Genomic DNA, 22,758 nt, shown 5'->3' on the forward strand with positions numbered 1-22,758 from the left:
TCACACACACACACACACACACACACACACGCGCGCGCACACGCACACACACGCACACACACGCACACACACACACACATGTAACTGAGGACTAAATTAGCGAAGAGGAGCATATGTGCTTGTTAACTCCCTGCTTTGAGATGTGATTAAAAGGCCAGCGTGACAGCCTGGAGAGAGAGAGAGAGACAGAGAGAGAGACAGAGAGAGAGAGACAGAGAGAGAGAGACAGAGAGAGAGAGAGAGAGAGAGAGAGGAGAGAGAGAGAGAGAGAGAGACTATTCAATAGGCTGAGAGAGAGGTAGTGTGTAATGTGTTGTGTGTTATCTGTTGTGTGTAGTGTGTCATGTGTTGTGTGTTATCGGTTGTGTGTAGTGTGTCATGTGTTGTGTAGTGTGCCATGTGTTGTGTAGTGTGTCATGTGTTGTGTAGTGTGTCATGTCATGTGTTGTGTGTTGTGTGTTGTGTGTAGTGTGTCATGTGTTGTGTGTGTCATGTGTTGTGTGTGTGCAGCCCTGGGGGAGCTGAAGCAGCATTGAGCAGCCTCTATGGAGCCACAAAGGCCCATTCATCCAGCCCCACTGACTGAATGGCTGTTTTCTGCCTGCAGAGACGAGCCATCCCCACTCCATTGGACCGCTCCTATGAGTTACCACTCGCCCGTCTTGGTATGCAACACCGCAACACCGCAACCAGCCACAACACAAACGGTTGGGTTTGCAAAAGACAAAAAACAACACACTCACATGAAAACACTAGAGAAAACTGTGGCAGTCGATTGATTTTTGAGGATTTCCTGTTTTTTCTCTTCTTTGGAGCCTGAGCAGTCTTTACTTCACTCTGATTATGCCTGAGCAGTCTTTACTTCACTCTTATCATGCCTGAGCAGTCTTTACTTCACACTGATCATGCCTGAGCAGTCTTTACTTCACTCTGATTATGCCTGAGCAGTCTTTACTTCCTCTGATTATACCTGAGCAGTCTTTACTTCACTCTGATTATGCCTGAGCAGTCTTTACTTCACTCTGATTATGCCTGAGCAGTCTTTACTTCACTCTGATTATGCCTGAGCAGTCTTTACTTCACTCTTATCATGCCTGAGCAGTCTTTACTTCACTCTGATTATGCCTGAGGCATCTTTATTTCACTCTGATTATGCCTGAGCAGTCTTTACTTCACTCTGATTATGCCTGAGCCATCTTTATTTCACTCTGATTATGCCTGAGCCATCTTTATTTCACTCTGATCATGCCTGAGCAGTCTTCACTTCACTCTGATCATGCCTGAGCAGTCTTTACTTCACTCTGATCATGCCTGAGCAGTCTTTACTTCACTCTGATTATGCCTGAGCAGTCTTTACTTCACTCTGATTATGCCTGAGCAGTCTTTACTTCACTCTGATTATGCCTGAGCACTGAGCAGTCATTCCTTCACTCTGATTATGCCTGAGCAGTCTTTACTTCACTCTGATCATGCCTGAGCAGTCTTTACTTCACTCTGATCATGCCTGAGCAGTCTTTACTTCACTCTGATTATGCCTGAGCAGTCATTCCTTCACTCTGATTATGCCTGAGCAGTCTTTACTTCACTCTGATCATGCCTGAGCAGTCTTTACTTCACTCTGATCATGCCTGAGCAGTCTTTACTTCACTCTGATTATGCCTGAGCAGTCTTTACTTCACTCTTATCATGCCTGAGCAGTCTTTACTTCACTCTGATCATGCCTGAGCAGTCTTTACTTCACTCTGATTATACCTGAGCAGTCTTTACTTCACTCTGATTATACCTGAGCAGTCTTTACTTCACTCTGATCATGCCTGAGCAGTCTTTATTTCACTCTGATCATGCCTGAGCAGTCTTTATTTCACTCTGATTATGCCTGAGCAGTCTTTACTTCACTCTGATTATACCTGAGCAGTCTTTACTTCACTCTGATTATACCTGAGCAGTCTTTACTTCACTCTGATTATACCTGAGCAGTCTTTACTTCACTCAGATTATGCCGAGGATAATGTACGGTCATTGTGAAGACAAAGCATACGCAGCATTTTATTCAAACACAGCCAGTGTTGATGCACAGTGCAGTGGGGTGGACCGTTATATAATGTCAACAATCTGTAATGTTCACTGTCTTCCAGGAGTTCTGTTGTGCTGAAGTGCTGTTATTTACTTTTTTCTTTCTTTCCTACATTTCCCAGAAGGCCTTTCGATAATCCATTAGGTTAAAAGTGTAGAGAACAGGTGTGTCTGCATTGCACTCTTGTCTATAGGCAACTGTCAGCGGAAAGATTTCTTTGTCAGCCCCTTCTTTTTATTTTATTTTTTCTGATTTTGCCCCCATTTTCTTCCTAATTCTAATTGGCCAATTCCCCCTGATGCCGCGGTCGCTACCCCAATCTGCCAATCTGGGGAGAGCCGTAGACACACACATGCTTCCTCCGACACGTGTGCAGTTTGCCAGCCGCTTCTTTTCAACTGAAGCGACCAGGACACCCCCCCCCCTCCCCAATCGTGCCGGAAGTAACACGGGGGTGCGAACCTGCAACCGTCGTGTTGGTAGGCAGGGAATCTACCGCTACACTAGCCGGACGCCCAGGTCTGTCAGCATCTTATCAAATGGATATGCATGACTGTTTAACGTTGGTGCACAATGGTGTAGGGCTGGGCAATATAATCGATACGGCAATATATCGCAATATTTTATTTCCCGATACTGTATCGATACTTGGACGCCAAGTATCGCGATATAAAAAATAAATAAAAAAAATTGCAGGCCATGCCATGCCAGGCCTCTGCATCTGGTGATTCCCACCCCTAATCGATACTGTATCGATATTTCCCATATCGATGCGTTCACTCAACACTCAGTAGTTTTGACTAAATTTGTCCACTAACTTATCAGTATAAAGTGATGTACATATCATTACACTACCTGGGTGGTACACAGTGTGTTGTATCTTTAGCTCTATTATTTAATTTTGAGTAAATTCTGTAGAATATCGCAATATATCGCAATATGTATCGCATCGCAATATATCGTGATACAATCGTATCGTGACCCAAGTATCGTGATACGTATCGTATCGTGAGATCCTTGCCAATACCCAGCCCTACAATGGTGAGTGAAAGATGTTCTGGTATCGAACCCCATTGTTCGACAGCAGACAGTATGTGGTCTATAGATTTGGCCAAATCGAAAAGTACAACAACACCAAACAACTAAATGTGCCCAGAAATGGCACATTGCCAATAGCTGCTTTTTTTTTTTTTAAAGGGTGTTCAAGTGGTTTTAGGGTGGATCTTTCCTTTATGGTACAACCCATCACCATCCTGCAGTGTGAGACAGGGAAATATGCTTTGAACATTTTAAATGTATGAATGTATAGAATGTGGGGTAATATGTGTTGCACAGGCGGGACCAGGTGCTATGGCCTTGGAGGCTGTCTGTGAAAGCCTGTAAGCTGTCAGTGCAGTCATTCTGACTGCGATGCTAAATGCCCCCTGGTGGTGTAATAAATCACGACGCGTGCCGCAGCTACAGCTGGAGTCTACTGAAGGTATCAGCCAGCAGGAGAAAAACACACCCAGCACTCATTCACATTCAGTGGACGTCTCTTTCCAATTAACAGAACGCCAGAGTCAGGAGTTCCCACATTGACTTGCTGTCAGCAGGCGTCCGGGCTCCCTCCCACCGCTGTCATTGGTGTAGTTTCGCCCGATCGCTCACTCGGATTTGCTCGGGCAGCTGTCACTCAACACCGGCGCCGCCGTGCATGCTGGGAGGTCTGACGCTTTTGAGGCCGAGCAGAACTGCTGCCGCATGAAATCCTTATATGCTAATTTGGTTGTTTTTTTTAGGGGTTTCACAGACGAGTCAACTAGCGTCACAAAAGCACTCAACAATGTGCTTCGTAGTCGACTAATCGTTCATCTGTGGCTTTTAAGAATAAAAATATACCGTATGAATCAATAACTCGATCAATCGAACATAGATTTGTTTGAACAGTCAAACAATCGGTACGTCCAACTCAGACAAGCTGCTGGGGTTTAGCGGCTCATTTGTAAACAGTGTCTCAGAGCCAATCAGGAATCTGCTATCTCACATACCACCAGGTTGGACCCGCCTACATTAGTTGACCTGTTTTTGAGACCTTTTTGACAAGAATTTATCATTTCTATTGGTTGAAAAAAATCCGATATATCTCCCGTGGGACCGTGACTATCCGACTTAGGGACGTCAGTTTTCGGTTAATTTTACTTTCGATTAACTGACACCCTTAACCGGTTTAAAAACTTTTTTTTTAAAGACGTGAAATAAGACCGCTGGCGCGTTTCAGACGGCATATGCGACCATTATTTTAGAGTGTGCTGCGAGTCCGGCACTGCAGTGCTTCCCACACGACCAAATCCGCTTGAATTACGTTACACATTTTAAAGTGTGGATGTTCTTCAGTCGAGTCGATGTGGAAGACGCAGACGCAGCTTGTTGCTTGAAACACGAGGAAACGATCGATCACTCTAAACACTGCAACACCTAAGTGAAAGTGAGTAAGACCCTCGCACAGACAGACTAGAGCGATGTTTGTTTTGCGTGTACTAGAAAATTGAAGAGCTGTTGTCTTTCTCCCGTCCCATAGACCCTTTTCACCGGGGGCCATTTTGTGTCAAAAAGGCAGAATAAACACAGGTGCGAGGCTGCGAGCAAAACACTAATGAGGGTTTCCACATTCCAATCATGGAAGTTTGAAACCCTCATTGGTGTTTTGCTTGCACCTGTGTTAACCCTGCCTTTTTGACACAAAATGGCCCCCGTGAGATTAGGGTCAATAGAGGGTATGCAATGCATGTGATGTCACAGAGGCAGAAGTCACTGTGGGGTCACGCCCACTGAGTCACAGCAAGACTGAGCTTGAATGCAGTAATCCGCCTAGATAAGTGACACCTGCTGCTCAGGGAGGAACTTGACACTCATTTTGACACTCATTCCTGATTGAGGGGGCGTGTTCCAGTGGGTGTGCATACCCTCTATTGACTCGTCTGGTCCCTGCAGAGAGGGGCAGAGGGGGGCGGGGGGGTGTGGCATGTGTGGAGCATGTGTGCGCTTAACCGGTCAGAGACGTTCTCGGCGGTTTAACGGTTAACGGTTAACCGTCGACACCCCTAATCCGACTAATCGACCACTTTTCGGGGGACTAGTCGATGATGACTACTAAAATGCAGCAGTGAAATAGTGAATTGTGATTCCTTTTGCAGGTGGGTGTGCTGATCCTTTCACAGGTCAAAGCCCCGCTGGAGTTTCAAAAAAGTGAACTATAGCGGCACGACGAGAAAGAAGGAAAAGACGCGCACATTTCAGGGGAAAGTTGAGTTACAAGTGCAGGATACATTAGCAATTCAAGCTGGTAGAAAATAGAGTTGGCAGCCATGTATAGGCTACAGTAGACAACACAACACCATAGAGACTGGCAGGCAAGCCATCAGCGTTAGAGTGTGCCAAGGACCGTGTGTGTGTGTGTGTGTGTGTGTGTGTGTGTGTGTGTGTGTGTGTGTGTGTGTGTGTGTGTGTGTGTGTGTGTGTGTGTGTGTGTGTGTGGAGAGAGAGAAGTTGCGGGGGAGTGAAAGTGAGTGACAGAGGGTCGGACAGACAGAGAGAGAGAGAGAGAGAGAGAGAGAGAGACAGAGAGAGAGAGAGAGAGAGAGAGAGAGAGAGAGAGAGAGAGAGAGAGAGAGAGAGAGACAGAGAGAGAGAGAGAGAGAGAGAGAGAGAGAGAGAGAAAGAGTAATTGAACTATGGATCATTACTAATGGGCCCTAAACCACCAACTCTCATCTGAAAACATTGACTCTCATTATAGTCCCGTATCATATTGGCTGATGAATCACTGCTGGCAGACTGTAGTCTCTCTCTCTCTCTCTCTCTCACACACACACACACAGCAGACTGTAGTCTCTCTCTCTCTCTCACACACACACACACACACAGCAGACTGTAGTCTCTCTCTCACGGCACTGTTCATTAAAGCAGACCTAATATGTCCCATTCAAGTGTTCACTCCCTTCCAATGCTGTCTTCTTTGCTGCAGGCTAGTTCCTGTAGTCTTATAGATGCTATATGCAGCTAGTTCCTGTAGTCTTATAGATGCTATATGCAGCTAGTTCCTGTAGTCTTATAGATGCTATATGCAGCCAGAGTGAAGCTCGTCAGTCACACTTAAGAGCAAGGCCCTCCTCCGTCTCCTCTCTATAAACAGCAGCACAGCCATGGGGCCTACCCCCCCCCCCCCATTCTGCACCTGCTGTCCTCCAGTTGATATTATTATAGGCAAAATAACTCTCATATAATAGAGTTTGGAAGGATACCATATAAATATCACAACACGATATCATTCCTATACTGGAAAATACTATGTGAAGTTACACAATGTCACTATAAACCCACTAGTGAGTTCCACCAACACACTACTAACCCCCAGTAGCAGTACAGGAATAGTAGTAGGCTAGTATAGTAGTATTATAGTGAATAGTTGAAAATAAAGTAGCTACTAGCATAAGGTCGCTATAATCCCACTACTGACATGATAAGATCCTATAGGAATATCATTATTGATACCATAGGAGATGAAAATACCATAATAAAGCACCATTAATCATTATAATCTCACTATTGGGTATACCACAAGTTCAACAATCACGACACACAATATGAGCGTATATGGAATAATATAAGAATATTATAGAGATGTTTCCAGTCTGGCCACAGCACGATTTGCCTCCTATAATGCAGCCGCAGCAGCAGAATGAGTCTGGATGACCATGATGACCAATGACAGTAGAATGAGTTCAGCATGAGACGGACGGTCAAACTAGTCACGGCCATCATCTTGTTTACGGATGTCCTGACCCTAAACACACGCACAGCACAGCACAGCTCACAGACAGACAGACAGTCGGTGGTTTCTCCAGGCTAGGCTACAGGAACAATTGAAATTCAATCCACTCACCCACTCCGATCTTCTCGTCCTCTGTCGGGGTCCACATGATCCCGCCCGGTGCACGAACAGAACAGAACAGCCAAATCCTCCGGAAAGTACAAACACGTCCGCGGTGCGTCGCTTCTCATGGAAAGATGAAGATATGTGAGCGGAGATGAGGAGGTCTGGATGGAGGGGGGGAGTTCACGCAGCGACTGTTCAGGGGAAGAAAAACAAACGATACTTCCAGATGCCCACCGTGGAACCAACGAGACGAGGCGAGTCGCTTTAACGGAGAGGCAGAGATCGTGTCTGTGGAGTGACGCATGCCTCGATGTGCTCCATCCTTCTCACCGCCGGTGGAACCTGACGGAACGCAATGGGCTATAGCCTACAATTTCAGAGGGATAGGCTACTAAAGCCTAAAGACATCGCAGCAAACCTATCTATAGCCTACCTAGTATAGGATTGCCCTATAGCGATGCGATGCCATGAGATCATAAAAGTGCTGTACAACTGTTGATTGTCATGATGGTGATATGGATAAAAGTATGGATAACACACAAAAAAAATCTCAATTAAGCCTATATCACTATAAATTCACTCTGGAGTAGGCTAGAAGAAATAGTAGCTCAAGCCAGAATCGGAGAAGATAATCTCATAGACCGCGACAGCTACTATAAACTCTCTGAGTGCCATGGCATCATAAGTCTGACAGAGTGGTCTCCATGCCTCTCCTCTCCTCTCGCCTGCTGCTGCAGGAGTCCCCGGTACAGACAGACGCGACTGTCAGTGCCGCATCACGCTAGCTCGACCTGCGTCTGCGTTGTTTCTCATTGATGTTTGCGCATTTAGCCCGCGTTCCTTCCGCTGACAAAACAGAAACAAGAAAAGAAAGGAAAAGCAGGCAAAATGAAAGACGGTATCAAATCCTCCTATGTCCTCCTGGAGCTGCAGCCTGTGCGACTCCACACGGTGTGAGCCGACTGTGAAGCGTGTAATGAGGATCAGCCGCTGCGTAAAAATCCCGTGTGTGTGTGTGTGTGTGTGTGTGTGTGTGTGTGTGTGTGTGTGTGTGTGTGTGTGTGTGTGTGTGTGTGTGTGTGTGTGTGTGTGTGTGTGTGTGTGTGTGTGTGTGTGTGTGTGCGTGCGTGCGTGCGCGCGTGCGTGCGTGCGTGCGAGAGAGAGAGAGAGTGAGTGAGAGAGGTATAAGGATAGCCCTTAGCAGCCCTATTAAACCGCTGCTGCACCATCCACCCGGTCATTAAAGGAACACTCCGCCCATTTTCAACCAGCTTTGTATCATTAGAACATCAGTAGTATATCAGAAAACTGTAAACGGTTTTGAAGTCTGTCATTTAATTTGACAGTTATTGAGTGTTAAAGTCCACACTAACTCAAATTAATAACTCATTAACTCAAATCAACTCTCAATAACTGTCAAACTATTCATCATTCATCTAGTTTGACAGTTATTGAGAGTTGATTTGAGTTCATGAGTTATTAATTTGAGTTAGTGTGGACCAGTGATGTCACTGGTCCACACTTTAACACTCAATAACTGTCAAATTCAATGACAGACTTCAAAACAGTTGACAGTTTTCTGATATACTACTGATGTTCTAATGATACAAAGCTGGTTGAAAATGGGCAGTGTTCCTTTAAGGTTGGTAATGTTGTGTCAGTGGTGTAGGGTAGGATAGACATGACGGGCCGCAGTGAAGGCAATTTTGCCCCTAGTGCTAGGCTACATGCTAGTTAAGAAGTACACAAGCAACACACACACACACACACACACACATCATTAGGCATAGGCTATATCTTTACTGACGTGTTGGGTTTTACAGTTCAGTTGAATGAATTAGCCTACTTAGGCTATTGTATGGGGGAAACAGAGGTCATAGAGCAAGCTATCAGAAGTTCAGAACCATGGATAGCGCTCTGACACCTGCTAACAGACAGTTATAAGCAGCAGCACCTGAGAGTGGAAGAGCTGTCTATTTCACTGTGGTTCTGAAATTACCACTGTTAAATGTTGATGGATGTTGATTTTATGTTGAATAAGCATCATCATTTAGTTATAGATTGCTACTTGCTACTGACTATTTTACAAAAAAAAGACATGACAGAGATGGTTTTGCCTTTCGAGGGCATACAGCTGGCACCACTTTAGATCTAATGTGTGTTTTTATTTGAACACAGCTATTTCTGGGGTGGCAATTTGAGTCATTTGCAAGGGGCCCTTCTCTGGCCAGTACGTTGTTGGAGACGAGAGCCTGCTCTCTCTCTCCACGGGCCCCTCTACCCCAGGAGCCCCAGTCTGACTGCACTGCCGATACCTACGCCCCTGGTTGTTGTTGACATGATGCACGGGCAAATGGGCACATAGTTGATCCTTTGATTCTACAGCGGGACATGTACGCACGGCCTGGGACATGTAGGCACATGCATACACATGCAAAAAAGTGTGGAGGGGAAAAATCAGACTCCAATTCTAATTGACCAATGGGGATGCTGAGAAAATAGATTTTCATGACTTCTTTATTTGTTCGGAGTTACTTTATAATAAAATTCTTTTGTGTTTTTGTTGAATAAAACAACATTTGATTGACAATTTATTTGGATGTGTGATCAGATAGTCACAGTGTGACGTGCACTCCAGTCCATGTACAATGACTACTATTAGGTACTGAATGCCTATTTTTTAAAATCCGAAAACACGTTTATGTCATAGTATATAGCACTGGTTCCTAAACTGGGGTAGGGAATGATGTCATAGACATAGCTAATGAAGTTATTATAGACTGACATCATCAGTGATGTCCTCAAATCACTGATGATGTCATAGACCTTATATGCCAAGGATGTCATAGACATTGCAACATCATCAATGATGTCATAAATCAGTGGGCGAGAAGCCACACCGTCATTAGGTGCCAGACTGCTGGATAGCATCAACGAAATGCTAAACGACAATGAGCTTGCAACTTTGAGAAATAGGATAATAAAGGCTGAATTTCGTTTGAAAGGAACATCGGGTTACCACGAGGACAACAGCCAAGAGGAGACAGACGCCAAACCTCTCCCTCGCAGTAACAGCCACTCTCTTCTGGACACAGTCTTCTGGATTGCGGCGTCTGTAGCTGTGACATACTACCTGGACTTCCTGCGCGTCCTCACGGAGAGCAACGACATCAAAAGCTGTTGGCTCAATGTGGGTTTGATACTCCTTGTGATATGCCTGTCTCTGGCCATGTTCTGCATCGTGTACCTGGAGTGCTTCAAAGGCATCGGACACTACGACCAAGAATACCCCGCCATCCCTGCCATCACCACAGCGGCCTTCATCGCAGCATCTTGCAGTTTCACCATAGCCCTGTGGCCGCTGTGGTCCTTCTTCACTCCACTCATCCTCTTCACCCAGTTCATGGGCGTGGTCATGCTCCTCTCGCTGCTCGGGTGAAGCGGACAGCTCCCTCCAGTGGCTGTCCCTGCTGACCGCGATGTGTTTGACTTTTGCCAGGCAGCTGACTTGCCGACCTCAATCTGGCCGTGTCTGAAGTTCAGGAAAAGGCTGACTGACTCACAACCCTGGGGAAGTATCCGATGATGTCACCATGGGAGGTGACATCATCAGAGATCAGAGCAACAAGTATCCGATGATCAGGGCACTCTGTCTCGTGCCTTCTGGTTCTGCTCTTCGCTGTCGGGATGCTGGGCCAAAATATTTGACTGGTACTCTAAAGGCCTACAAAATTACCCTTCAGCCGGAGGCAGAACTCGCCATCTTCGGCTGCTCGGAGACCTCTCTGAGACTTGCCCACAGCTGTGCAACAGTCTCTGACACTGGGGGACAACTTTAGCCAAAAAACGAATTCTGAAAGAATGGAAGTCCCCCTCTTCACCTTCTTTCCAACTGTGGTTGACGGACATGATCTCTGTTATAAGGATGGAGAGGCTCAGATCCTTGAGAACCAACTCACTTAAAAGGTTTCTAACTATTTGGGACTCGTTTCTGGCCTACCTCGACGAGGTTAGGGGCGGTGGGTGACTTGCCTGGCTGGTTTCTGTTGGACGCCTTGCGTGGGACCCCATGCGCGACATCTCTTACAGGTATAAGCACCTTATATGGATGGTAGCACCACATTATGATAACTGTTGATATACATGTATGTATGTTTGTTTAGTTTGTTTGTTTTCCATTACTGTGTCTGAGCTTGTTCATTCTTGTTCATATAATTCATAATATATATATTTTTTAAGTATCCGATGATGTCGCCACGCCTTGACGGACTAACACACATGCTGCCTGGCATATACTACGTTTCGCCTAGTATTCCACAGTTATATTTCTATATATTGATAAAACTACACAAACTCTAAAAACAAGCGCAGATTCGCTATATGCCAGGCTGTATTTGTATAGCCCTAATTCACGAGCATGTCTCAGAGGGCTTTCCAGAGAATAATGTCTAGCTAAAAAAAAAAAAGGGGTCCAGGTTGAAAAATACTCAAATGCTCCTTTAAGCACAGCTTCAAAGACTACTTCTGTTCAACTGCAGGTGCACTGCCTTGGCAATGGGATCATGTCCGCAGAGCAAGGTTAACACTAACTGGCTTTTTACAGCAGGGTTTTTTCCTCTCTCAAGACAATATATTACAATAGACAATATTGTTAGTGTGCTCTTCCCTCGAATGTCCAGTGTCTGAAGCAGGCATGCGCAGAGGGAGGGGGAGGAGGGTGCTCAAGCACCTCCCCCTTTGCTCCTTCATGTCCAGGTGCCCTTTTTGTCTGCGGCTGATATGACTGTCTTTCAGAGGCTGTAGCGTAGCGGGCTCATTTTTAAAGCTAGAGCGAAGATACTGATATCATATGAAAGTAGAAGACCTAAGTCTAGGGCATCGATACCAAGCATGACATACATGCTAGCTTGTCGGAAAGGGGGCTAAATAACACTCCGAAGTTAAGCTAACAGAAATAGACAAAACGAAAACAACAAAACAATGTGCAGGTAATAGAGACATGAAACCCTATCTGGGCTTATAGGACGAATCAGCATGACGTCACTGCCACCCAGAAATTCCTCAAGAGTTTGATGTATAATGCATGTTGTGTTAAAGTTGTGTGAACTGTCGCAGTTTTTAAAATAGTAAACAGCACAGCCGGCTCTAGGTTGAGACACTCAAGCTCAGGCTCCATAGGGTCCCACTGCCGTTTCCACCCAGTGACGCCGTTTGTTTACCAAAATGCTGATCGGCTGATCCCTCGTATACTCTACCTCAGAAAACCTATAACAATAAGTCGTACAAAGTATGCAATATAACAAATGAGGATTGGATTGTATTGGATTGCTGTAAAATAAATGAGTTTGCTCTCAATATATTTCAGTTAAATTATTTAAAGACAATTATACAATTAAACGAATACAATAAGCTGAAAAAAAAATACACTTAAAGGATGGCTTTACCGATAATCAACCCACTTTGTATCATTAATAGTCTGGGTAATATAAGCACATGGGCAGTGTTTACCTTCTATCTCTGTAGACAGCTAACAGCTAATAACAACATTAATGTTTAATTGTATGGGTTTAACTAACTACTGTATTGGTATGCTGATTGGTCTGAAAGCTTACTACTGTTGAAAAGAAAATAAACGTGCCAAGATTTTGTTTAAAATTCACACAATCATGGGTGAACGCACGTAGGACGGAGATGACGCATTTGCCACTTGCCACCGCCGGCCATACACGAAAGCAACATTACACCCTGACAAAATAAACTTAACTTTTAAAAAACTTTTAACTTTTAACTTTTAAAACTGAACAGTGTCCCAGGGACATTCTTTAAGTTCGCCACTTGAGTTTTTCCCTTCACTTTTTCCTGACTTTTTTCCCTTCATCTTTCATAGATGACTTTAACTGCCCCCTTTTTTGTTTTTTTGTCTTTATCTTATGTATTTAATTTTCTTTTCCACCTTATCTATCTATTTGTAATTATATGTATGTTTATATTTGAAATATTCATACACACTATTAGCAATATTATTTTCTATACAGACACAATGTTGTGTTGTTCTTGTTGTTAGGGCCCTCGTGAGGCCCCTGGGGATATTCCTTTACAATGAAATTGGGAAGAACTTGTCATTTTACACATTTATTTTTGCATTCCTATTCAAAAGATAAATACAGAAAATGTTTAGTCTTTGTTTTAGGAAATGTACTGGTATATAGGAGAAAGGCAGGCCTGGGGGGACATTTATTTGTAGCCACAAAATGCTCCAACAACAACAAGAGATTGTGACATAAGTCTATGCAGATTGCAAATGTTGTTACAATTCTAAACTGCATTAATTCTCCCATTGGAAGGCTACAGTATGACTTTATAACATGATAATGCTACCACCTAGTGGTTTGGTTTTGCATTCATGGCTCTGCAGCTGTCAGACCGACAGACGGACAGACAGACGGACAGACAGACAGACAGACAGACAGACAGACAGACAGACAGACAGACAGACAGACAGACAGACAGACAGACAGACAGACAGACAGACAGACAGACAGACAGAGACAGACAAGGGGCTCAGTGTCTCTACCATTATGTTCCTAATCCATTACCTTCTGAATAATATTAATGTTGGGGAAGAGAGAAAAAATGTCCCTTACTGTCTGTTACTCAAGCATCATCAATCAATATGACTGGAACATTTGTTGGTCTTAAAAGAAACTTTATTTAAATAAAATGTTATAATTATCATGAACAAGTCCCAGAAATACAAAAGGTTGGTAAATACTTCCAAGTATTTAGATTTATAATATTTATAGAATTAATTTAACGGTACAAAGATCCCAAACTGACATTGTAAATACAAATAAATTATTACTCCTCCTGTAGCCTAAATAATCATTAGATGAACAATACAATTCCTGTAGGCAGCAATAGAGAAGCCGACTCGTGACAAGAGAGTTGCCAGTCAAACTTGCTGGGAAAAAGTCTTGAGGCACAAGTCTAAATGTACATTACTAAGTCAAGTACATGTCATTAAGGTCAACTCTCAAGTCTAAACACAACAGTAAGTCAAATCAGGATTCCAGTATCGATTTACTATCTTGATTAATATCGATGTATTTCAGTGCAATATGGCTTTAATAGGATAAAAACCCAGTAAGAGCATCATGAGTTTGATTTCTATCATCAGTTTCAACTTCAATAAATTCAATCATTCCATACAAATTCAGAAAACAGAATTTAAAGACTGCAGACAATTTTCTTTTCTTTTTTGCATCGCTTTCACTACGTAATTCTCTCTGCCACCAGGCACTATACGATCTCCTGGCAGAAAGAACAAACGATTTACAGAAAGAAAGTGTGTCATTCATTGCGCAACCAAAGCCGGAAGCTATCGTAGCTATCCTGTAGCGGCAATGCTTCGTAACGTTAGCTGATAAAGGCTTTGGGGAGGTAGGCTGCTCCTGGATAGCTTCTTAGCATAACAGAGCTACTATGCTTCCAAAAGCATATAGGCACATTTGCTGATAGTCCAAACGGTTCACATCTCTGTTGTCTCAGACTTATGCTGCATTCAAGTCACATGCATGGGAACGAACGTCACAATGACTTGATGGATCAAAAGCAACAATTAAAAAGCGTCTACGTGTGATTTCGGGTCTGGTGCTGGCCTCGATCGTTCATCGTTGTCATGACAACACCACCGTAGCGAGACCATCGTCAGCATGGTAGGCAGGTTGGACTGTTTCACAACCAACAACAATCAACTGTCATGTTTTACTTTTTGCCGCTGTCAGGTGGAATCCTTGTATCTCCAAATGCATCTCTTTTTTTTGTTGTTGCGAAAGATGTATTACTGGTTATTAACGTTGTTATTACACTATGTTAAAATGAGAATGTTTTGTCTCCCTTGTGAAAAATAGCTTTGATGGAGATACAAGATTTCCATGCTGTTTTGTTTGTTAGATGGAGTCTTGCTGTGATCGTCATTTTGTGTGTGAATTAACTTCACTTCCCTGGCGCATAAATGCAACAGTTGTTTGAGGATTATATACATGTTACATCTTCCAGACCGCCCTACAGGTGAGTAATAAAGTCTCAAATTATATTTTCCATAAGCCAGGCAAAGTGAAGGGAGCTCAGTGTGGCAGGAGCCTTCAGCCTTGGCCTGCTGCTGTGTTTCTGTTCACTTTGTTTCACTCTCTACCATTCAGCAACCTGCTGCTATTTACATTGTAATAAATATTGTTTATTAATTGTTTATAAATTTACATTTATATTGTGCTTCAAGAAAGCAGAAATATGACACAAAGTTCCTATGACGTGAGACGTGTTCACATGTTCAAACTTGATGTCTGCACTAGTTTGTTTATGGATGATTATGGAAATAAAATAGACTATGGATGTGGGCATTCCAGCGAGTTAAACACATAAACACTTCCGAGTTGTAGAAATGGGAGGTCCTCCCGTTCATGGAGACATGCAGCCGCCCCTGATGATGTAGACACTCAGTGTAAAGTCCATGTGAAGATGATAAATAAATGGCTGTACATTAGAGTTGCGTGTCTCCTTCTACTGTTTGAAGACTTGGTTGGACAGCCAGTCCATCCCCTCGACCAGACCTGTTCCGCTCAGAGCGCAGGACGCCTGGACAAACCACTGGACAGACAGACAGAGAGACAAAAAGAGTCCATATGACTCACCGTCCATACAAACATTTAGAATCAGGTCCGTATGTGTGTTTGATACAGAACTGTGGGACAGAACTAGGGCTGCAGGCAGCTTTATTTTAGTAATGTAATGTAATGTAATGCCATAATGGCATTTTTCTCAGTTTCACTCTGAACAGCTACTGCCTTAAAAAAATCCAGTATTGTGATTTAAACACCAGGTGCATTTAAAGTTTTAACATCCAGAGCCGACACAAGCTGTCAGCGACAGATTATTTTGATTTACAGAAACCAGATGGGGAGGTTACCAACCGGATTTGAGAGTCTTGATAGTCCCAAGGCTTCTGTGATGTCACTGACAGACATGGCTCTGGGCAAATCCTGTTTATTGGCCAATACCAGCAAAGCCACGCCCCTCAGCTCATCCTCCTCCAACTAGCAGAAACACAAAAACAAGAGTGGTGCCTTCATGTGCTGTCAGAAATATCACATCTTCAAGACAAGATCAATGCAGATGAACAGACCTCAAATGTGGATGTGGGAATTAGGGTGATGCATTTGATTGATTGATTGATTGATTGATTGATTGATTGATTGATTGATTGATTGATTGATTGATTGATTACATATTTATTATAGAATTGATACTCAATAATACTACATTGATTGTCTATGGGAAGCCCTAAACCTGAACTTATCCTAAGAATGATGATAAGAATAAAATGTCTGTGGTGGGGGGTGAGTAGTAGTACTTCTTTTTATTTACGTTTTTATGAAAATGGTCAAACGTAAACTGGGTGAACATTGGCACCATATATGGGCAAAGGCCTACAAAAACAAACCCTAGCTGTTGTGACATTCAGAGGATTTGTATGAGTCTTCTCTATGAACCAACAATCCCTTAAAAATAACCCTACATTTTCATTCATTATTAATTCACCCATGAATTCATGCAAAATCCCCTTCAAAATAATTACGGGGCTTATTCATTGGGGAGATCCCATCAAAACCTCTTTAAACACCAATTCATCTACTTTCTCATTTAATGACAATTTCAGGGAGACACAGGAACTTTTCCATTAATCTCCACTTAATAACCTGTAAACCTGCACAAAAGACATGCAGAATCTAGAACCAACACGTGAATGAATCCCTTATAAACCCATGATACTAACCTCACTTTATTGAAGCTATTTTATTTTAACGGATAGGTAATGTTTATGAGAAAATAGGGACATTTCATGGATACAATTAAGAGGTTTTGTTTCATAGTGGATAGTGACGCTGTCCAAATGCTATGCTAACTAGCCTACAGGAACCCGAACAAATATCAGCAATATGCAAATTCAACAGATAAGTAATAGCCTAATTAATACTTTAGCTCCATACCTGAAGTTAAAAAAGAAGAGGCAGGATTAATAGTTTGATTACTTCAAACCACATAACGCAGTTGAATGTCAGACGAAAAAAGTAAAGTTAAAAGAAGATGTATGGATGTGATGAAGATGTATAGATGTGATGAAGAGGAAGATGTATGGATGTGATGAAGAGGAAGATGTATGGATGTGATGAAGAGGAAAGCTAAATACCATCATGTGCAGCTCGTCAGAAGCTTCTTTCATCCTCACAGGGTCGTTACTGTCCAACACAAATATCACTCCCTGCAGGTAAGACAGACAGACAGAGTGAGAGCAACAGAAAGACAGAGAGGCAGGCAGGCAAACAGACAGAATGAGAGAGAGAGAGAGAGAGAGAGAGAGACACACACACACACACACACACACACACACACACACACACACACACACACACACACACACACACACACACACACACACACACACACACACACACACACACACACACACACACACACACACAGTGAGTGAGTGACTGAGTGAGAGAGACAGACAGCCAGAGTGAGAGAGACAGAGTGAGATAGACAGACAGACAGAGTGAGATAGACAGAGAGACACAGACAGAGTGAGCGAGACGAGTGAGACAGAGAGTGAGAGAGACAGACAGTCAGACAGAAAGAGTGAGAGAGACAGAGAGTGTGAGAGAGACAGAGAGAGTAGACCCGTGTGTGTGTGTGTATGTATGTATGTGTATATATATATATATATATATATATATATATATATATATATATATATATATATATATATATATATATATATATATATAGCGTTTTCCCCCAGACCGTGTAAAATAAAATAATTAAAATTCATATAAACACAATGAACACCCAGGTTGCTGTCACGCACGCCCGTGCATTCCCTGTTTACGTGAATGGTCATGTGATATGCGTTTTCTGCCATCTAAAGGCCCAATTATACTCCATTTTCATACGAAAATAAATATTCAAACGGTGTAATCGTCACTGCCCACATACTTCCATGCGTCTTTCACCTTGGTATCATGTTAAGCAATGCATCCACCAGTGGGCAGTATAGAGTCAAATGTGTGAGTGTGTGTGTGGTTCTGCTCCATTTCATGCGTATCCGTAAGCTATCAGAGGACGGACAGAAATACGCACGAAATGAAAGCAGAGTACGGACGGAAGGCTCTGTCCGTCTCCGTCTTTAACGTAGAGTAGGCCTATAATTGGGCCTTTAGTCGTAGGCGTCATAGCCTTAGCAGGAGTATAGTGGTGTAGTAGCAGTAGTAGTAGAAGTAGTAGTAGTAGTAGTAGAGGTAGTACCTACCTGTGTGTTTGTGTAGTAGTGTCTCCACAGCTGTCTGATTATTGTCTGACCTCCCACATCCCACACTGTAAAACTGATGTTCTTAAACTCCACAGTCTCTACATTAAAACCTACAGACAGACACATAGACACATAGACAGACACACAGACAGACACAGACACAGACACACAGACAGACACAGACACACAGACCATATTATGTCTTATTTGCTCTATGAGGATGAATTGTTTGCATTAATAAAAACAGATACAACATGGACTTTCAGCCCCAGATGGCAGTGAGAGGTAACGGTCTGAAACATTGACATGTAATGGGCAAGCTGACTTAATATAAATCCAGTGTGCAATAACTGCAATTTGACACGTAATGTACATTCTACTTTATTATACTTTACTATACTTACTCTACTTCATTTTTGCTTACTTTATTGCTTTTTACTACTGTTTTATGCTATGTGTGTTCTGAGTGCGAGCTGCTGTAACATGTCCCAATTTCCCCCCCGGGGATCATTAAAGTCTTTCTGATTCTGATTCTGAAATCCTGTACTGTGATATTATATCATACATAGAGATGAGAAAACATCAACACTGTAGAGTCCATCTTTCTCTCAGATAGGCTACAAGTTAAATACAGCATGCAGTGTACTGTGTACTTTAGCTACAAGTTAAATACAGCATGCAGTGTACTGTGTACTTTAGCCAGAGGTGGAATGTAATTAAGTACATTGACTCAACTTTGCCTACTATTTTGAGGTTGTGGCACTTCTTGTATTTTCCATCCTGTAAGACTTCCTACTTTTCCCTCCCCTACATTTGATCTGCCGGCTGGAGTTACAAGTTACTTTGCAGAATAAGGTTTTACATCAAAACATGCGATCAGATCATCACATATGTTGCATTGTTAGTGTAGGAGCCATTGATCATGTCTGTGTATTTACATTGGTTTAATTTGGAGCCTATACCAAGTTCACCACTGGGTGGCAGTGTAGGTGAAGTGAAGTGATCAGGCCTGGGTGAAGGGGAGGTCTCATGCTTGCACGCTCAACAACCACATCAGAAAGCCATCATACAGTATTTTTTTTATTTTTTTGCAATAGACTCAGTTTAACAATGTTATCTAAATAAGTAAACAGAAACATTCATTAAATGGGAACCTCACCTGAAAGTGAAAATTGAAGTGTGTGCAAAAAAAAAAAAATCTCCCGCAGCCAGCCGAGTGGTTAGCCTGCCCTACAGTACTTGTTGGTCAAGATAGGCACTACATTAGAGTTTAAACCCCACTTATGCAGCAGACCAACAATATTCAAATACTACTACTTCTGACAGGTTTATATGCTTCAATTTAAGTATTTTTCCTTAAAGGATTTGAGGCCTTTTCCCCATCACTGAACTTACCGATTGTAGGTATGGTGGTGACGACTTCTCCCAGCTTCAGTTTGTATAGCAGTGTGGTTTTCCCTGCTGCATCCAAACCCACTAGACAGCAGAGGCACACTCAGATTAAAGGGAAAAACTACTCAAAAACCATGACTAACTTACTACTACCTATGTTAGTATAATTATTTTTGGATGATATGATATTTACTATGATAACACACATCATGATAGAATAATTGACTGCAATTCTAATTATAGACAAATTTTCGTGCATGTCTTTTCCTGGTGTTAAAGGCTGCATTACAGTAAATTGATGTCATTAATTTTCCGAATTTACCAGTGTTCTAGCTGTTATATTATTATTTATCAAAAATCACATTGTGTAGCCTAGATATTTTGTGAAAACATCCCTAAAATATTGTCACAATATCTTTATACTTCTAGTAGGCTGCTGCTGCTGCTACTACTACTACGACTACTACGACTACTACGACTACTACGACTACTACTACTACTACTACTACTACTACTACTACTACTACTACTACGACTACTACTACTAGCTACTACTACTACTACTACTACTACTAATGATAATAATAACAATAATAAAAATAATAAATAATTATCATTAGCCTGGCTTCAGACAACAGGCAACAACACAACAACAACAACAACAACAACAACAACAACAACAACAACAACAACAACAACAACAACAACAACAACAACAACAACAATACTACTACTACTACTAGGCTACTAATAATACTACTAATACTAATATTGGAAAAGGCACCACTCACCCATTAAAATCCTGGCCGGCTTCTTTGTGGTGAATCGAGAGAAGATTTGTGAGATGATGACGCCCATGATGACCTCCAGTAGGTAGTACCTGTGCTTTCTTCTTCTTCTTCTTCTTCTTCTTCTTCTTCTTCCTCTTCTTCTTCTTTTTGGTATTTTTGTGTTGAATTTATTGAAAAAATGTCCCTGAGTAGCCTGGTAAACCTCTGTATTCTGAAGGGTTGCAGCAGGTGATTTTATAGCCTCTCTCCTCTCCTCCCTCCTCCCCTCCCCTCTCTGTCTGTCATCCTCTCTCTGTCAGCTCGGTACACGCTGGCAGCACAGTCGTCGTCAGTGCCTGCAACACACGGGAAAACAAAACTTCCGGTCAGGATTTTCAAAATAAAACCGACGTTGCGGGGTTATTATGCCGCACGCGTCTTTTATAAGTCTCGGGGCATGTCAATAAAGGTTTAGCCTATAGTTTGAAGATAAAACTGTATTGTCCATTTATTGAAGAAATCAGCACTCACAACATGTGACATTACAATCTGGGAACCCATCCACCAGACTGAGACAAAAACAGAAAGCATTGGCCATCATAATGAATAAATAAGGATATAACAGGTAGAACTAATAGTCTAGATTCAACGTGTCAGTGAGACATAGGCTAAATGTAATATAGCAAAATAAAAAAATTACAATTTAACAATAATTAACGTAAAAACAAACAAATATAGCCTACTACTACACACACACAAACACGCCCACTCCGGCCGCCAAAAATGAATTAATAAATTAATAAAATAAAAATAAAATATATATAAAATCTGATTATTATTATTTTTTAACGATGTTGAATAACAAAATATAATAAAAACCTAATAAAATCATAATTAATGGTTGGCCATAATGTATTGTAGCGACCCGGGGTTTTGACATGTAATGGGGTGTCTCGGTGTGTAGCTAGGAACTGATGTGTGGGGTTGTTCCTGGGGGGAACGGTGTGTAAGTGGCACTTCCTGTCTCGTGGAGATGCCAGTCTGTATATGTGAGAGAGCTGGGAAGATGTGTGGATAGCTAGCAGCGTAGCTACCGCTAGGAGCTATGAGTGTGAGCCAAGAATAAAAGCCTGTACCAACTATAAGTCTCCGGTTCCTGAACGAATACGTGAAACGTTACATTGGTGTCAAGAAGTGAAACGTATCGCCTCTGCGTCGGCCGAGAGGGGAAAGAGCAAAGTGGAAGGAATGGCGAGAAAGTTGGAATTGACGGCTTTTGGGCTCGAGCGACCTAGCGGTAGTAGGTTAGCTACCTGGGGTGCTAGCTGCTAGGAGCACCACGTGCGATGGTGCGCGACGGAGAATGGCCGTCGCTGAACGGGAGGAAAGAGGAGCTGATGACGGGGATCAGCTCGGTGCTTGCGGGTATGGAAGGCCGTTTGTTGAAAGAAGTCAGACGGCTATTGGAAGCTATGCCTGCCTGGGCAGAGGAGCTGATGAGGACACTGCGGGAAGTGATGCAGCGTGTGGACTTGCTGAGCACAGAGGTAACACAGCGTGGAGAACGGCCGGAGGAGCCGCAAAAGAGACTGTGTTGGACATGTGGGGAACCTGGGCACCTAGTGACGCGATGTCGCAGCGGTCCCGGGGGACAGACCAGGTACGCGGAGCAACGGTACTGGGGACGCTTGCTGGTTATGCGGAGCGTTTGGAGCTTGCTGGTTATGCGGCGCGTTTGGACACCTAGCCAGGGAATGATGAGAGGCTGTCGGGGACTGGAGGACAGCGGGAGAAGAGAGACGTGCAGGCGGCGGGCAGGTGAGACTCTGTTGGACGTGCCGTTCGCCTGAGCACTTAGCCAGATAGTGCACTGAGACTTTGGGGAATGGAGGAGACACACAGCCGGGGGAGCAGCCGGAGCAACAGGCAGAGGAACAGCGGAGCAGCCTGAGCAACAGGCAGCGGAGCAGTGCAGAGCCGGTTATGCAGGTATATATATATATATATATATATATACAGTATATATATACACACACACACATACACACACATACATATATAGGCTATATATTAAAGATTAGAGAGAGACAGAGAGAGGGGGAGAGAGCCAGTAGGGCCTGCCTCAAGAGGGGAGAGAGATAGGAAACAGAGGGGAGAGAGAGATGAGAGAGAGGGAGAGAGAGAGAGAGAGAGAGAGAGAGAGAGAGAGAGAGAGAGAGAGAGGGAGGAGTGTCCCCTA

General features: G+C 43.1%; 2 protein-coding genes and 1 pseudogene across 3 annotated transcripts in view; 1 reads left to right on the plus strand and 2 right to left on the minus strand.

Moving 5' to 3' along the window:
* Positions 1 to 7,035, minus strand: part of LOC310799406 (dedicator of cytokinesis protein 3-like) — a gene marked incomplete at both ends in the record, with an annotated part of 383,185 nt that extends 376,150 nt beyond the window's left edge. The window contains one exon of the mRNA XM_083661993.1: positions 6,999 to 7,035. Coding sequence (XP_083518119.1) covers positions 6,999 to 7,035 — 37 coding nt within the window. The remainder of the gene's footprint in view (positions 1 to 6,998) is intronic.
* A 2,895-nt stretch (positions 7,036 to 9,930) lies between these two features.
* LOC310799466 (transmembrane protein 128 pseudogene) lies at positions 9,931 to 10,431 on the plus strand (annotated as a pseudogene). The gene has a single exon. The product of its transcript is annotated as a transmembrane protein 128 pseudogene (transcript).
* A 3,350-nt stretch (positions 10,432 to 13,781) lies between these two features.
* LOC310799223 (ADP-ribosylation factor 4-like) lies at positions 13,782 to 20,683 on the minus strand. The gene is made up of 6 exons (XM_083661796.1): positions 20,541 to 20,683; positions 19,753 to 19,833; positions 18,358 to 18,467; positions 17,239 to 17,310; positions 15,962 to 16,084; positions 13,782 to 15,638 (listed from the first exon to the last, which is right to left on the minus strand). The coding sequence occupies exons 1-6, from the start codon at positions 20,605 to 20,607 to the stop codon at positions 15,552 to 15,554; spliced, it is 540 nt and encodes a 179-aa protein (XP_083517922.1). The 5' UTR covers positions 20,608 to 20,683; the 3' UTR covers positions 13,782 to 15,551.
* Positions 20,684 to 22,758: the final 2,075 nt, after the last annotated feature.

Source organism: Poromitra crassiceps (assembly GCF_964638095.1).
Source record: "Poromitra crassiceps genome assembly, chromosome: 27".
Lineage (NCBI taxonomy): Eukaryota > Metazoa > Chordata > Actinopteri > Beryciformes > Melamphaidae > Poromitra > Poromitra crassiceps.